Here is an 18,050-nt window from a genome sequence, read left to right on the forward strand (position 1 = left end):
AGGGCAAGATCTTTTAGGAGGAAAGTAGAAATCTCAGGGGCGAAGATTTGATTTTTTTCATGGTACATGCACATGAATGGGACCCAATCCCTGGCTCCGTGGAGAGTAAGTACACGTTAGTGAATGATTTTTACTCTCTAGGAGCCTCCTGGCTAATGTTGTCCAGAACAATCAATGTTTTAACCCTAATTCTCCCGGGGGGGGGGGGGGGGCATAATGTCAATCAGGGTAAAATTAGTCTTGAGGTGTTTCTTTTAAAGAATTACATGTACCTTATGGCATTTGATGGGAATTAGAAATACACCAGTTGTATGCCCTTTTGGTGATAAAAAAATATACATTGTTTGAGAGAAATACTCATAATACAGCGTAAATAGGAAAAGACATGCCATGGCTTCAGTTTCAGACCCATTTAGCAGGATGATTTACAGGAGAGCATTGTTTGAGGTACATGTATTACTCAAGCAGACAACAGTATCAATCCACTTTATTTTTTTTTATGATTCTCAATTTGAATGTTTTATCATAGTATCCTAAAGCTTGCTCTCCACCACACCACGAACCATGCCTCCCTCCATGGCCAGCTCACCCCTGTGACCCTTGACCTCTTGCATGGCATTATGGGATCTTTTGTGTCTCATTACCATCGGGCCGAGGAAGCTGCCAGACAACGGGAGGAAGAGGAGGCTAGTTTGTATAAATACAAGAGTCGTAGCCATGGCGATGGAATGACAGATGAGCAGATGGAGGAAAAGGAACTTAGAGAGAGTTTTCCGTCTTTTGAAAAGGTAATTTTAAGGGGGTCGTGGCAATACTCTATTATGCTGTAGTAGAAATATGCCAATGTTTAGCAATGCCATGAAGTACGGTACATGTATGAACATCCAGCCCGCCTATATGTAATCTTCCTCAAATGTTTTGTGTCTTGTTTAAAGTTAGTATGAAAAGTTGTAGTAATTTCAATTTTTCACACTTTTTTTGTGAAATGAAGTGAAAATGGAGAAAATTTGGTTTAAGACATATCAAAGTGTTGAATATTCAAGATTTTGGTTAGAGTACCATTGAATGGGCTAGTATCAGCAGCCCAAACCACACTCTCATCATGACAAAACTTCTTCAAAACATCAACACTAATACCTCGGTCACATTTGCTCTATGGCGGCCGTACGGTGAGTTCCTTTTTTGTATGAGCTACAGTGGCGTACCGTGGGTCACGGCATTGGGGGGGCACCAGCAAAAATTTCGGGTCACTTAGGGAGCGCGCGAAGCGCGCTCAGTTGTCAGGTATACTGACCTAATAGAGATATTTTAAGGACATGCAGTGCCATCAAACGAATATGTATCTCACTGATTGAATAATGCGAGCGCGAAGCGCGAGCTGAAAATTTTTGATATTGAGGGCTAAAAATTGACATTAAAAGCAAATTATTTTGTGATCATGATACTTCACTGTCTCGTTAAACAAACAATGCGAGCGCGAAGTGCGAGCTAAAACTTTGTGTATACTGACCCTAAACAAGGACATTTTAAGGATTATATAGTCATCGAAAGCTAGTGCCATCCTTTGCTGATTTTGTTAGAATTACATCTAAACACAGTCATGAAGCACCTTTTGTAGTCATGTAATGATTATCATACGTATCTTACTAATCAAATACTGCAAGCGCGAAAGCGCGAGCTGAAAATTTAGGAAATATAGACCTGTAGAGGGGCCTTGTAAGAGTAGTTTGTAGGAATTCTCTAAGACCCTACGTATTTGACTAACCAAATGATGCGAGCGCGAAGCGCGAGCTGAAATTTTTGTATATATTGACCCCAAAAATTGATATTTTAAGGACTATAGTTACGAATCCATTAAGTCAGAGTATACATCATAGTAATCTAATGCGAGTGCCAAGCGCTTGCTGATTTTGTTAGAATTACATCTAAACACATGGAGCACTTTTTGAAGTCATTGTAATCATGATTATCATACGCATCTCACTAATGAAACACTGCGAGCGCGAAGCGCGAGCTAAAATTTTTTGATATTCAGATCAGAAAAATTGACATTTTAAGGACTGATTTCAGGAGTTCATGAAGAGCAGAAATCTCACCAATCCACTAGTAATGCGAACGTTAGCACGGACAGGAAATGTTTTATATCAACACCTTAAAATAGGGCAATAACTTTCAGTAGTCATGAAAAAGAAGAATATATCACTACTTAAAACAATAATGACTCTAATTGCGAGGAAATTTGTTGTATATTGATTTGAAAACCGGAGGCTTTAGTACAGCAGTTTTATATATCTCGTTAAAAAGTCTATGTGAGCGCCAGAAACAATGAAGACACAATTAAGCAAATAAAATTGTGAAAAAATGCTTCTTATGTTATATAACATAATATAACACTATGATAAACAATACGTTTCTCTTCCTTTTTCCCTCTTTTTCTCCTTTTCCCCGTTTTTTTTTTTTTTTTTTTTTTTGGCCAGCCGATTGGGGGGGCACGTGCCCCCCCATGCCCCCCCGTAGTTACGCCACTAATGAGCTACATATAGGTGGTTGGAATAAAAATGAATAAAAAGGGTGTTTTCGACTCGTTGTATGGTTGCCGTAGAGCAAATGTGACCAAGCTATAAAAGAATCCTTTACCACACCAACACTGAACTTTTTTCTTCACTAATTCAGGAGTTTGCAGACATCACAGCCGAGCCCAGCCTAGATGACCAGCCCAAGCCTGAAGATGACACTGCGACCTCTGACCCTGACCCAACATCCACCAGGCAGCTGGACATGCCCACCATGCGACTCTTGCGGGACACTCATTGTCGGATGTTTGCAGGGATGGTCAATGTTCCGTGGATATGGTCAGGGGGTCAAGGGTCAAACAGTGATGTGGATGTGAAGAATGTGGCCAAGCTGGGCTATGCCACTGCTGTAGAACTTGCCCATGAAGTTCTGCCCTACATGGGTGAGTTTGATTGATTTGATTTTGATATGATATGATTTGATTTGATTTGACTTGATTTTATTTTATTTGACCTGATTTGATTTGATTTGATTTGACCTGATTTGATTTGATTTGACCTGATCAAATTTGATTTGACCTGATTAAATTTGATTTGACCTGATTTGATTTGATTTGATTTCATTAATTTCTTCATATTTCGTATTCACAATTGAATAATAACAGTATGTATACATGTATGAAAAAACTGCAAAGCAGATGATACAATAACAATTGATTGAATGCTGACAAAGATGATAAATTGAAGGATCTACCGTAATGCTAGACTTGATGTGATGTAGATCCCCTTCTTGATTAGATTTACATGTAAGATGACATAAACTATAACGTTATTCACTATTAATTAATCAAAGTAATTATTCAGGGAGAAAATATCAAAGAAAACCTACATATGTACATCTGCACAAATGAGCTGGTAAAATTCAATCACTTCTGTGCATTTTGGGTTTTACAGAAGTATATAAGTCAGATATGATTATTCATCTTTTGAGAATGACCTTGAACATGTACATTCTAACTATTCCATCTCGGTGTTCAACTTTAAAGAAAGAAAGAAAAAAATAATAGTAATTATTATCAGCAGGTAGTTTATCATGTGCATACATTGCATGTATCTACATGTAAGCACTTACAGATTTATTATTACCCCTATCATCAGATCCAATCAGTTATCCTTCCACACAATGCCACATTCTCCACTCCCAGGGGAGTATTCCCGCTATTTGAGGCACTAGTAATGCTACAGCTTCAGTTACTTCCACATCCTACCAGGTACCCATTTAGAACCTGGGTGGAGAGTGAAAAAGTCTGTATTGATGCCTTGCTAAAGGAAGAGGTAATTCCTTATGCAACACCAGAAAGCAATGATATTGACGTACAAAATGAAGGCCAGTGATCATTGATTTTCCACCTTGAATGATTTGGTTTTCAATATAGCTCCTCGCCTTGACAAACACTTGATCGGTGCTCATCTAGTCAGAGTTCATGACCTCCAAGTCGCCATAGCAACAGAGCAATCTGACGAGAAATCCAAACCCATCAAAAAGGCTGAAGATGCTTCCAAGCCATACGACATCTACCACGACCCCAACATTCCGGAAACAGTTCGGTGTAAACCGGTTCTGGATGACTTTATGGAGAGAATAAAGGGTCTTCTTGCTGAATGGCCAGAACACCCAACTCTAAAGCAGGTAGTAAAAAAGAATTAATACAAAAATATGGTGGAAGTGGTCTGTGGGGCTGTTTCATTCAAATGGTTTTAACTGAATTTGGCTCTGATAGGTATTTTTTTCAAATAAATCATGATTCTATTTGCTCATTTTATTGAAAATTGCATGTTTCTAAATGTAACAGATTGGGTTTTGAGAGGAATTAAATCGCACAGTATTTGCAGCAGGTGTTTTCCAAAAGGAAAGAATTTGTTGCATTCCTCAAACATTGTTTCTTACATATAATTACCAGGAAAGTGAATGGATACTAAAGTGAAAAAACAACAACATTGTGTCATGCTACTTTTGTTTTCAGGGGAGAAAATAACTATTATTGGAAAAACATTTTTATCTCAAATCTTAGCTCTTCTTGCCTGGATATGATTAGATCTGTTTTGTTTGATGATTTTACTACACACTCCTATGGGAAATGCTGTGTATGTGTTTTTTTACCCCAAGTCATCTCTATTTTACAATGGGTAAAGTTGGATGTCTGCATCTTAATAGGGATGTTCCCATTGGCAATGTTTGTATGTTTTTGTTTTTGTTTTCACAGCTAACTATGCTGATAGAGAGAATCCAGTCTTTCAGTGTGGACAGTCCTCTCATGAAGTTTGTGACAGGGTTGGAGCTACTGCTCTCAAAATCACAGGTAATCTTTTTCTTGCTTTGAGTATGTAATAATTTCTGGATTTTCTCACTTTCATTCAGCTTAGTAAATCTGTGTACATGTTTTTTGTGGAGTTCACTAACTTTTGAGCACCATTGTATATGAATACAGTTTATTTCAGGATGAAGAGATGACATTTAAGTGCTTTCCTAAATTATTTTATCAAATTAGTTAATCTGTGTATAAATGTTATGAATTACACAATAGCATTATTGCTAATTTGAGAAACAATGATATGTTCTTATTTTGATCAGGAATGGGAGTCAAATGCAAGCAAGGCTGTCTCAATTCAGACCAACCTTGAAGAGATCACACAGACTATCATCAGATGGAGGAAACTAGAATTAAAGTATGTCAAATTTTTTATAGTTACCCGGGTGGGAGGGGGTGGTGTTTCACAAAGGTTTAATTATGTCTTAGAGTAGCACTTAAATGCAGACTCGTACATGACATGCAACTCGCAATCTTATGTATTAATACGCCTAGGTGTGCGTCCTCTTAGCAAGATCTGTCCAATGCGGTCACGTCTTTTATAACACACGCAACTAGGCATTTAAGTGCAACTCTAAGTCAAGCTTGAATCTTTGTGAAACACCTCCCTGTTGGTTTGTTACCTGGAAACTGTTTCATAAAACTGTTGTGTAAAGTTAGGTATGACTTGTGCATTTCATTTAATTTACTGATTTCTGCAACTTGTCATTTAAAAATTAGCCAAGAAAATGAAATAAATTGTACATACATGTACCAAAATATTTGATACTCGAAACAATGAACAAAATTGTGTTATCTAGAACATATCCATTTGAGAAATTTGTAGGGGCTGCCACTATAAGCTAAGCTTGTCTGTTTGGCATCCACATGACTTGATAATGAAGGGCCAATAAGATCTCAAAGATTTTTAATTTTTTTTTTCACTAAGTGTGACTGTAATTTCACTGATACAATTGATAAATGACAAAGCTTTGCTTAATTGAATGGGATATTTACTGTAAAAAGCCAATAGAATTGATGGATTGATAGTAATGATATTCTTTTTTTGTATATTGCTTGCTTTTATTAGCTGATTATGATTTTGTTGATCTCTGACACTGTAGATGGCGTAAGCATTTGGATAGCCCAGCAAGTTATTGTCAGATTAAAAAAGCATTGCAGAAATTACAGAATATTGTTAAAAGTTCTTGATAAATACATGTACATTGCAAATTCACGTCACTGCATAGTCATACCAATTTTATTCCATTTCCTTAGCTGCTGGGTAGCAATGCTCGACAATGTGACCTTCACACAGGCAGAGGGCTCCCTCAAGTGGTGGTTCCACGTGTATCGCCTCATCCAGACATACATCGCCCAATCTCAAGCTGACATCCATACACAGAATCCCAGCAGTGGGACTGAGGATGTAAACCTCACACAGAAACCAATAAGTGGGGCTGAAGTTGAAATTGGTGGTCATGATGAAGGAGAAGAGGAAGATGGGACAACTATCCGTGGAATCGTTGGTATCCTGCAGAAGCTGATAGAGGGCGCCAGTCTTGGAGAGTTTGCCGCAAGGCTCGAAATGCTTCGTGCATTCCATTCTCAGGTTGTTGCCTCGATGCATTCCACCGAGGAGACGTCAGGTCAGTATTATGAGATGTGTACTGCTAATTTCAATTTTGGTTTAATAAGTGTTATTTCATAATTGCTGTGCTCATTTCACTAAAATTAGATGTAGGATGTTGATTTTTCTATTGAGATTAATTTGTTTCATTAATTCGCATATAACCCAAAGAACTTTCATGAAACGACTGTTTACGTACATGTAACATGTGATGTATGCAAAATTAGAAGGGTCTTTTTATACGCCATTATTTTGTTATATGCAAATTGAGAAAAGAAACATCATTAATTTTATATTTGTAGATATTTTAATAAAGAATGTCTCTATTGTATTACCTTAGCCATCATATTCAAGGAACATTTCAACATTATCTCTATAATTGGAGCTAAAAGAAAATCAAATGATTTTAAAATTCACCCTTGCCTTCATGTATAGCAATATGTTGGATTTTTTTCTTGTCTACATCATGTACTTGAATATTTCTTGATTATTTGTCACATTTTATTTTGGTCTGATATTCTTCGAAAATTGTTTTTATCCTTTTCTTTTATTGTTAGAATTGTCCTGTATCCTGTGGAACATGTACTGCTACTACAGACAATTCTTAACGGCCGTTTCCATGGAAATTGAGAATAAAAGGAATCCAATTGAGAAAGAGTTGAAGGTAAGGAACAAGTGTTATATTATTTTTTTTCTAAATACCCATTTGCTTTGTTTTTCTGTTCTTACAATTTTCTTTCTCACCATGCCTCCCCTCTCTTTGTATTCTGAACTGCAATGAACAATCTTTAACTTTAAAAAAATCTCAATTTGTGCTTTGATTTTCTGTTCTTTTCATCCATTCTTGCATGAATATCCTTTATTCCCTTTTGTTATGATATTTTTATAGTGATTTTCCTTCTAAATGCAATATAGGTATTTCCAAGGTGAAGACTTTAGCTTACTTCTTTGTATAATACAATGACAGTTTAACTTAGTGATCAAATGAAAGAAGATAAAAAAAATCATGATAGTTACTATGATGGACAGACAACAACATAGATTCTTTAGTTTGGTATTTTAATTGGAATGCTTTAGTGAAATGTACACCACTGCTGCAGGTGGGCTGATGTAATTAACGATGTTGTTGATTTGGAATGCAGGTCAAGGCAGATAAGTTTGTTAATTTCATGGCATGTTGTTTATTACCACAGGGGTTGTTAATTACATTCTTACCAAGTCATGGCCTTTTGCTTCTATCAAAAGTAGGTCATCTTTCTGCAGGTTGCTGTGAAATCACACCCAATTAATGGAAAGATTTCATTTACTTGTGTGTTATTTGAAAATAGTTTTTCAGGGTGTTAGTATGATAGTACAAGAAATAAAAATACATGTACTTGCATTGGAAATTTTAAGAATTTAACCCGCACTACAATATATTCATTTCTTTGTGTCAAGTTTCCAGGTCATGTAAGTGCATTAAAAATACATGTATTAAACCAACTCGAGAATCATGAAAAAAAGATGCACCTTAAGAGTGATTTGCTGATTTGACATATTGGATTTGTTTTTTATTGAAGGCTGTAGTCATATAATTTTGATTATTTATTTTCCCCTTACATTCGGAGAGGTGGTATGCTGTGTCATAATAAAAATAGAAATTGAGAAATTATGTTTAAAAATTGAATGAATATAGACTCTGAGGAAATTTACTAGATGCAATTTTTTTTCACAACTTTTGTCTTTGTTTGATTCTTCACTTGTTATTGTCATACTGTTTTCTCCCCTTAAACAATACAATTAAAAACATAACTTTATTTTAATCATTGATCTTGCCTCGATCTTAAATATATTGACCGATACATGCGCTAGTCTACCAACCAGCTATGGTTAACAATTAGTTGCCATTATTTTTTTCCATTCAGGACTTTGTTAAGATTGCCAAATGGAATGATATAAGTTTCTGGGCAATGAAACAAGCCGTGGAGAAAACTCACAAGACCCTCATCAAGTTCAAGAAGAAGTATGAGGTAATTTCCAACAAATGATTGTTCAGTAAATAATCGACTTTGGTGACGGTGATAGGCAAACTGTCACTTTTGTTGCAAGCTGGATGTAGCTATCTTTCTGAAGCGAAGCTGTGGAAAGATAGCGAGGACATCCAGCTTGCCGAGGAAGTGATTGTTTGCCTTGTCATCTGAAATTAAGAGGTGATTATATGCTCTATATTCCACATCTGAAACCGCTTTAAAAGCACACTTCTCTGCAATAAGAGATTTTAATTGAAAGAAGGAAAAAGGCTTCCTAAAAAAATCACTCTAATTGATGCTTTTTTACTGTCAGTGCATATGTAAACTGTGCACATGCATCTAGATCTTGGTTGAGCAAGATAATTGTGATCTCTCAAAGGAATTTTACCCTAAGAACAAAACACAATGCACTTTTATTTTGTGTGACGTTTAACTGGTAGTGCTTATGTACATTGGGTGCACATCTAGATCTTGCGCGATCTTTTTGAGTGTCAATGACCTCTTTATTTCGCGTGTACTCAAACAACTAATAGGGTTGAAGTTATCAGCGAAACCCTACAGATCCATCACTGCGAGTGATGATCGATAGCTAAACTACCCTCTATAATGTGACTGACTTTGGACCAATCCTATGGCCAGATTCTTAGTATGCGAAATATTATTGTTAACATCTAACAATTTATTGTTATATTTCCATTAACTAAAGAACACATATGTTTTCCAATTGTTGTTTAAATATTGTTGATGCTAAGCATATCTGTATATGTTACACACCCCAGGTCTGCCTTCAAGGTCCAGCGAAGGCTGTCTTTGCTGATGAGAAGATAGAGCAAAACAAGCAGAAAGATGAGACCAGGGCCAAAGATATCGCCTGGAAGGATGAATGGAAAATAATCTTTGATGATAGCAAATACCAGGTATGTAAGAGGGGTGAATACTCACCTTGATAAAGTCTCATGAAAGATCTTGTTGGACGTTTTATCCGACAGTTACCATTATGAAAGTAATAGTGCTTGTCAAGTCCACAAGCAGTTGATCTACTTCTCAGATAGACTAACGCCACGTGGGCTAAACCCATTGGCCTATATTCTGAAGTCAGGTTTAACTTGGACCATGGTCTAACTCTGTGCCAAAACTATGGGAAGCCAAAAGTGTCAATTTTTTGTATTAAGTTTGTATGTTTCTTATGTTTACTCTGCTCTCTCCTGATTCATTGATGAAGACAATCATCTATTTATACTTCCTAGACAATTATGAATGATTTGAGAGCCAAATGAGCTGAAATATGATATCTCTACTGTTAGTGATTTATGTACCAATTGGCTATCCTTACTTAAACCACAACTTTAAACCCGAGTATAAGTTAAACCCGACTTCAGAATACGGGCCATTTAGTCTACAATCCATTTGGTCTCATTGCTGTTAAGTTTGTACCATTGGTCAAATGCCCATGTAGTCTAATTTTCATTCAGTCTTATGCTTGGTTCATCGAACCGACTGATTCTGTACCAAGTGAATATTAGATGAAATCGGTGAAGCTTAACCGGAAACAAGACAAACTGGTGAATGGGCTAAAGGGTAATTAGACCAAGTGTCAGTAGACGAAGCAAGTGTAGTCCAATCAGTTCTGTGAGAGAGATGTAAAGACTGAGTGTGAAATCTCATGGTGTAATTCAACTCCAATTTTTCTTCTGTTTTACCACACTTCGGTGAATTGATAGTGCAATATGGACTTGAGAGCATTTCATGTGAACTAGAAAGTGTTATTATGAGGGTCTTGCGTGTATGGGTTGACATTTATATCTTAAAATATGTTAATTTCCCTCAAAATATAGATTGGCCAATATACACTATATATTTGATATTTATTATCAAACAAATTTTACTTGTGGTAATCTGTTTAGATACCGAATAATTGCAAGACTACTGTTCCTGTTTGAAAACATGAAACCGTGTATCTTTTCTCGAAATTGCTTGCATCATTTTTTGTCTCACCTGCATAGCAGAGTGAGACTACAGGCGCCGCTTTTCCGACGGCGACGGCAGCAGCGTCAACATCAAATCTTAACCTGAGGTTAAGTTTTTGAAATGACATCATAAAGTATATGGACCTAGTTCATGAAACTTGGCCATATGGTTAATCAAGTATTACTAAACATCCTATTAGAGTTTCATGTTACATGACCAAGGTCAAAGGTCATTTAGGGTCAATGAACTTAGACCATGTTGGGGAATCAACATCAAAATCTTAACCTGAGGTTAAGTTTTTGAAATGTCATCATAACTTAGGAAATATATGGACCTAGGTCATTAAACTTGGACATAAGGTTGATCAAGTATCACCAAACATCCTGCATGAGTTTCACGTCACATGACCAAGGTCAAAGGTCATTTGGGGTCAATGAACTTTGGTCGATTGGGGGTATCTATTGAATTACAATCAAAACTTTGAAAGTTTTTGGATCTGATTCATGAAACTTGGACATAATAGTAATCAAGTATCACTCAACATCCTGTGCAAGTTTCAGGTCACATGATCAAGGTCAAAGGTCATTTAGGGTCAATAAACTTTGGCCGAATTGGGGGTATTTGTTGAATTACCATCATAACTTTGAAAGTATGTTGGTCTAGTTCATAAAACTTGGACATAAGAGTAATCAAGTATCACTGAACATCCTGTGCACATTTTAGGTCACATGACCAAGGTCAAAGGTCAATGAACTTTGGCCATAATGGGGGTATCTGTTGAATTACCATCATAACTTTGCAAGTTTATTGATCTGACTTTTGAAACTTGGACATAAGAGTAATCAAGTATCACTGAATATCCTGTGCAAGTTTCAGGTCACATGATCAAGGTCAAAGGTCATGTGAGGTCAATGAATTTTGGCAACATTGGGGTATTTGTTGAATTACCATCCTATCTCTGTAAGTGTATTGGTCTAGTTCATAAAACGTGGAAATAAGAGTAACCAAGTATCACTGAACATCTTGTGCGAGTTATACATGTAGTTTTCAAAGTCAGCACTGCTGCTATGTTGAATTGCGTGATGCAGGTGAGATGGCCAGAGGCATTCCACTTGTTTGTTTTCTCATTTACTGACTTCTCTCTTACAAAATATTCAATTTTCCAGGTATATTTTCCACCTTCACTACCGACGACCCCTCTAGATGGCGGTCTCGTTGCTAGGATACCGGTCCTGTTTGAGAGAATGAGGAAGCATTGCTCGTCTGTATTGACCAAGAGGAACTACTCCGTGATGTCTGAGACTCTGGATGACTTCGTTGGCGAGATTATCACGTCTCTCCGGGAACTCCAGGCTCTTGAGGTTACCAAGGTATGGCAATTTGTTTGATTTGATTGTAATAGTTTGTTTAGATATCACTTAAAGGGGAATGAAACCTATGGAACAAATAGGCTTGTGTAGAAACAGAAAAATCAAGGAATAAGAATAAAGAAAGTTTGAGCAAAATCGGACAAATAATGAGAAAGTTATGAGCATTTGAATATTGCAATCACTAATGCTATGGAGATCCTCCCATTGGCAATGCGACAAGGATGTGTGATGTCACTGATGAACAACTTTCCCTTTGGTGGACTATAAAATACCCTCAAAATGTCTCTTTTTGCTTTTTCTTATGATGATACAAACTCTTTATCCATGATGTATTCTTAAAAAATATGTATTACATGCCCTCATGTAGACAGAATACATGATTTATAGATAGATGTGATAAAAGAGGAAATTCTAGTGAAATATATACTAAAGTAATGGGGAGAGTTGTTCACAAGTGACATCACACATCTTTGTCGCATTGCCAATTTGCTATCTCCATAGCATTAGTAATCGCAATATTTAAATGCTCATAACTTTCTCATTATTTGTCCGATTTTTCTCAAACTTTCGTTGATCTGTTTCTTTGCTTTTCTGTTTTCACACAAGCTATCTTGTTCCAATGGTTTCATTCTCCTTTAACTATGGAATTGTAGTTCTTCAAATTTGTAGCCTTGTTGTAATTAAGGAAACCAGATGTCTCGTATGTCTCTGTGTCTTGTGGATCTACATTAGGCTGAGACATCATTTTGAAGAGCTCTTCCATTTTTCGTTCAACTCAGTACGATATTTTCAAGTTTTATTTGTGGATGAATAAAAAGATTAACTGACTCGAAATGGATGAATAAGTTGCAAGACTTTTCTTTTGGTGTATACTTTGATTAGCTCAATCTCAGCTATCTAAATATTCATCCTTCTTTTATAAAAACTGTTTTGTTTGCCCTAAACTAGTGCTAATAATATTGACAATTGGTTCAACTTATATCAAGAGATTTTTTGCTGATTTCAACTTGTGATTGGTTTCCTGATATTCTTTCAAAAAATTGCAAAATGGGGAAAAAATGAATATGATTGCTTAGTACAATGTACATGATTATTTCCATATTTCACATAATGTATGTCTTTAATATCTTTAATACGTTATCTGTGTGTAGTTTATACTTAATGTTGATTAGTTCTTATATTACATTTGTGACTCTATATTTTTGTATTTTAGGATGCAGAACCAGAGAAGCAGAAATCAGAGATCAGGCATATTCATCAGAGGAAAAGAAAAGCCTTGTCTGAACTCTTCAAATATCTAACATCAATAGGTAAGTGACAAAGTTTTTATGTGATTATTTTGTGTCTAGTTCCAAAAAACCCCTCATTTTCTGACTAGTACTCTTTCTTTGTGTACTTACATGTATCTCCTTATCGTTGCTACTTTTGTTACTGCTCTGCCAGTTTTACTGCTGCCACTAGCGATACTGCTAGTATTGATAACTATGTAGTTCTACTTGAAAAATTACTTAGGCTACTGCTACAGCATCCACAGTTTCCTTTTACTAAAAAAATGATGCTTCTGCTGCTTCTACTACAACTACTACTTTTACCATGACTTACACTGCTACTACTGCTGTTGCTGCTACTACTGCTAATACTACTACATCCACCACCACCACCACTGCTATTTCTTTTTCTACAACTCTGACCAAGACAATGGTAAGTTACTGCTGCTCTTACATGTAGAGTGTACTTCTGCTGATGGAGCTGCTACTTTTGCTGGTGCAGCTACATGTACTACTGCTGTTACTAATGCCGATTGGGATTAAAACATTTAATTTTTTTTTCACAGGACTGTCCTACAAGAAGGGGTTACTTCGGCTCAATCAGACTGAGAAGAATCAACCAGAAAGCTTCCTATTCTTGCCTCCAGTTGACCTTCAGGCAACCTTCAAGTCATGTGATTCATCACCTGATCAGTGGCCTGTGTAAATATGCAATGATGTGATATAAATCAAATAATATTTCACTCATACTAGTATTGGGTTAATAAAAAAGGTTTGAAAACTTTAAGTAATTTATTGAAACTGAAATAATTGCTTTTATAAGAATATAGGAAAGCAATTTTCTTTTTCTCATGAAATTTAAAAAAACTAAATGGATTGGAATGTCTAGATGAAAATGAAACAATTTTACAATATTTTTAATTCAAACTTGGCTATACTTTGTAGTTATATCATGCAGATATATTTTGACTGCTATATCTGCCAGAAACCCAAATAAGCTGACTTAATAACCTTTAATAACTTTACAGTTCTAAGATTCGAATGAAATGAAAAACTCTTGCATGTCTCAGGTGATAAGAACAATGTTGTACATGTATATATCCATGTATATGCTGTATACATGTGAATAAAAATTGATTACGATGATAATTATAAAAGATACAAAAAAGCAAATTAGAAAACTGAAACGGAATATGATTTATAGCATCCTTTTTGAATCTCATGTTGCAGGTCTACGTCACACATTTCTGAGACATGGCCAGGTTGTCATGAGTACTTCTTCAGATGTCAGGCTCGAAGGGCAGCCCTCAGAGATGCTGTAGCTAACCCATCTAAGGTATATCTAATATAATTATTCATGAAATAACAGTAGTGATTCTTGTCTGGGATATCATGTCTGTAGTATATGACACTCCTTGGGATAAATTGATTCTAAGTACCCATTAACCTGGATGGAGTGTGCAGACAAATAAATAAATGCCTTGCCAAACAGGATCAAGGGTATTTTAATTCTAGTTAATTGTGATTTAGCCGTGAACCAGAATAGCCTGGTGGTTAAGTCGCTGCCCGGAAAGCAGTAGATGGCAGGTTCGAATCCCACTGGTTCCAATTTTTTCTGACTTATGACTTTCATTAAAGATCGAGCATGCGATCTTAATACATAGGAGTAATGCCGAAAATTTGTTTACAAATTGCCAAAGGATGTTATTGTCGCTGTGGAATGGAAACCCCAAACATTATGAACTATATCAAATCAGAGATGTATCCATTAGACCACTACACCTCTTCAATCTCAAATCTGTTGCAGCATGTGCTTGGGGATGTTTGTGTATATTGAATGAATTTTGTAATTGGCTACAGCATCAGTATGGTTTAAATGTGCTGCATCCTTATGTTCAAAACTAACCTGGAGAGGGGGCTTAAAATACTGCTTTATTTATTACTCTAGCCTGCATAATATTTTGTCTTATGGTTCACTGCTAGAAATTAATTTAAGGGTCAATTTTAGGTCATCAAATCAATCACAAGTGTTTTGATTAATTTCAAATTTGTAATTGATTCCAGGGGGGCGTTTCATAAAGCTCTTTGTAAGTTTAAAGTAACTTCAAGAACGAGTGGTGAACCATTCTTACGCGCTAAACCATCGTCAATGAACATTTTGATGCATTACATTTACCGCAAGAAATGTTCACCAGTTGTTCTTAAAGTCGCTCTTGGCTTACGAACTGCTTTATGAAACACCCACCCGGTCTGTTTCTTTCAACAAGTGTAAATTGATTTAGCTTTACTTAAAATCGATATATCACTTATGAATTCAATACTGATATTTACAATTGATTGCAATTTTTTCTTGCAATCAATTGCAAGTATTTGTTGCAACACCCCTTACTCTTCTATTTATTTGTTGCCTTCTCTTCTCTTGTGTAGGAGCTTGGTGTGGGGAACATTGAGAGAGTGAAAGGATTCACTGAACATCTTTCCGAACTGATGCTTGACCAGAGAAGAGACGTGGCTACCATGGCAACGGGCATCTCCCAACTGAGGTAAGAAGAATTTTTTGAAGATGAAAGGAACTCTGAACCTGTTTGATGGGACCAAAAGTCGTTCATCCTTCCGAAGAGAGAAACACTGACTGAAATAAATGTTGATGATTATTATGATAATACTGACGGTGGTGATGGTAGTGGTGTGGTGATGATGGCATTGATGATGATGATGGTGACGGTGATGATGGTGACGGTGATGATGGTGGTGATATTGATGGTGGTGGTGATGATGACGATGATAGTGGTGATTATGATAATTTCGATGATATTGATAATCATGATGATTATGATGATGGTCATGAAGGTAATGGTAATGATTATGATGATGATTTTAATTTTGCTGCTGATGATGATGCTGATGGCGAGGGCATTATAAGGGTAAAGCATCTTGCTCTTGTTTTCTATTTAGGAACATCTTGACCGAGATGGAACATCTTCCTAAAAACTCTTCCTCGGCCAAACCAGAACACGCCTGTCACCTCCCACCTCAAGAGCAATCAGCAGCATGGATTGCCAGGTCAAAGGTCACCATTGACCATTTACTACAAGCCATTCTCCAGTTCTCCACCATCTTAGACTGCTGCCCAGAGAGAGACGAGGTTGATGGCGACTCCAAGACCAAGATCTTGAGTCCAGTTCCAGAGGAGAGTTTGACCAAGGCTGATCGGTGCTTCAAGGGTGATCAAGTGTGGCTGGAAATCAAGACCAATATCAAGGTCAGAAGATAAAGGATGTTTCTGAAACGGAATTGAACTTGCACTTCATCACAAAGATGTTCTTATCAAATTTATAATTTCAAAAATTCCATGTATATTAAGTCATTCCTTCATGTTTTCTAATATATTTTGTGCATGAACCAGTTATTGTAGTTAATCTTCCAAAATTTTACTGGTTGTTAGTTGGGGGGGGGGGAACAGTGTTTCAAATACATAGCTTGGAATGCGCAGGAGAGACAAAATGCTTACATCTGCTATGATGGATGTATTGATCAAATTCTTTTTATTAACTTTATTTATCATTATCTGTTTGTTTTCTCAGTCAATTTGATAGATTAACATTTTTCTAATTATTGAAATAGGACTTATACATGTATTTCAGCAATTGATGACATACATATATAATGATATATTTTGATGAATGTCTGACTTATTATTTTGAATCCATGTTAAGAGAAATATAGATTGAAACTTTTCTCTCTCGTTGGTCACCAACCAGGTCATCCAAGAGTCATTGGAGAGATTAAAAGCTGATCTTGATCCAGTTGCTCATCACATTGAACACTCTAACATGAAACAATCAGTGACACTCATTCCATGGTAAGAAATGAGGGGCAATCCCAGAAAAAAATTAACTGTTCTGTACATCTAAAATTTGTGTTTATTCATAATGTTTTCACGATAGAATGTATACTCTATAAATTCTTTGTTGTTTTGACAAATGTTGGCATGCAGTTATTTTGGGGAAAAGCCATTATATTTCCTTTTGTTTTGATAGATCTCAAATTGATTATAATGATTAGTTTTTGTCTCACCTGCGAAGCAGAGTGAGACTATAGGCGCCGCTTTTCCGACGGCGGCGGCGGCGTCAACATCAAATCTTAACCTGAGGTTAAGTTTTTGAAATGACATCATAACTTAGAAAGTATATGGACCTAGTTCATGAAACTTGGCCATAAGGTTAATCAAGTATTACTGAACATCCTATTAAAGTTTCATGTCACATGACCAAGGTCAAAGGTCATTTAGGGTCAATGAACTTAGACCATGTTGGAGGAATCAACATTGAAATCTTAACCTGAGGTTAAGTTTTTGAAATGTCATCATAACTTAGAAAATATATGGACCTAGTTCATGAAACTTGGACATAAGGTTAATCAAGTATCACTGAAGATCCTGCATGAGTTTCACGTCACATGACCAAGGTCAAAGGTCATTTAGGGTCAATGAACTTTGGCCGAATTGGGGATATCTGTTGAATTCCCATCATAACTTTGAAAGTTTATGGATCTGATTCATGAAACTTGGACATAATAGTAATCAAGCATCACTGAATATTTTGTGCAAGTTTCAGGTCTCATGATTAAGGTCAAAGGTCATTTAGGGTCAATGAACTTTGGCCAAATCGGGGGTATCTGTTGAATTACCATCATAACTTTGAAAGTTTATTAGTCTAGTTCATTAAACTTGGACATATGAGTAATCAAATATCACTGAACATCCTGTGCGCGTTTCAGGTCACATGACCAAGGTCAAAGGTCAATGAACTTTGGCCGAAGTGGGTGTATCAGTTGAATTACCATCAAAACTTTGAAAGTTTATGGATCTGATTCATGAAACTTGTACATAAGAGTAATCAAGTATCACTGAACATCCTGTGCGAGTTTCAGGTCACATGATCA

The 18,050-nt window shown here is 36.3% G+C and overlaps 1 protein-coding gene across 1 annotated transcript in view; it reads left to right on the forward strand.

Moving 5' to 3' along the window:
- The window catches only part of LOC121413124 (midasin-like), a 65,307-nt gene extending 48,927 nt beyond the window's left edge, over positions 1-16,380 (forward strand). Inside the window, exons 56-70 of the mRNA XM_041605887.1 lie at positions 530-788; positions 2,674-2,956; positions 3,950-4,203; positions 4,778-4,873; positions 5,146-5,240; positions 6,140-6,510; positions 7,049-7,155; positions 8,396-8,500; positions 9,280-9,417; positions 11,635-11,838; positions 13,052-13,148; positions 13,673-13,808; positions 14,337-14,442; positions 15,534-15,649; positions 16,062-16,380. Of these exons, the coding sequence (XP_041461821.1) occupies positions 530-788; positions 2,674-2,956; positions 3,950-4,203; positions 4,778-4,873; positions 5,146-5,240; positions 6,140-6,510; positions 7,049-7,155; positions 8,396-8,500; positions 9,280-9,417; positions 11,635-11,838; positions 13,052-13,148; positions 13,673-13,808; positions 14,337-14,442; positions 15,534-15,649; positions 16,062-16,380 (2,686 nt within the window). The remainder of the gene's footprint in view (positions 1-529; positions 789-2,673; positions 2,957-3,949; positions 4,204-4,777; positions 4,874-5,145; positions 5,241-6,139; positions 6,511-7,048; positions 7,156-8,395; positions 8,501-9,279; positions 9,418-11,634; positions 11,839-13,051; positions 13,149-13,672; positions 13,809-14,336; positions 14,443-15,533; positions 15,650-16,061) is intronic.
- The last annotated feature ends 1,670 nt before the right edge of the window (positions 16,381-18,050 follow it).

The sequence above is a fragment of the Lytechinus variegatus genome, chromosome 4 (assembly GCF_018143015.1).
Source record: "Lytechinus variegatus isolate NC3 chromosome 4, Lvar_3.0, whole genome shotgun sequence".
Taxonomy (NCBI): Eukaryota; Metazoa; Echinodermata; class Echinoidea; order Temnopleuroida; family Toxopneustidae; genus Lytechinus; species Lytechinus variegatus.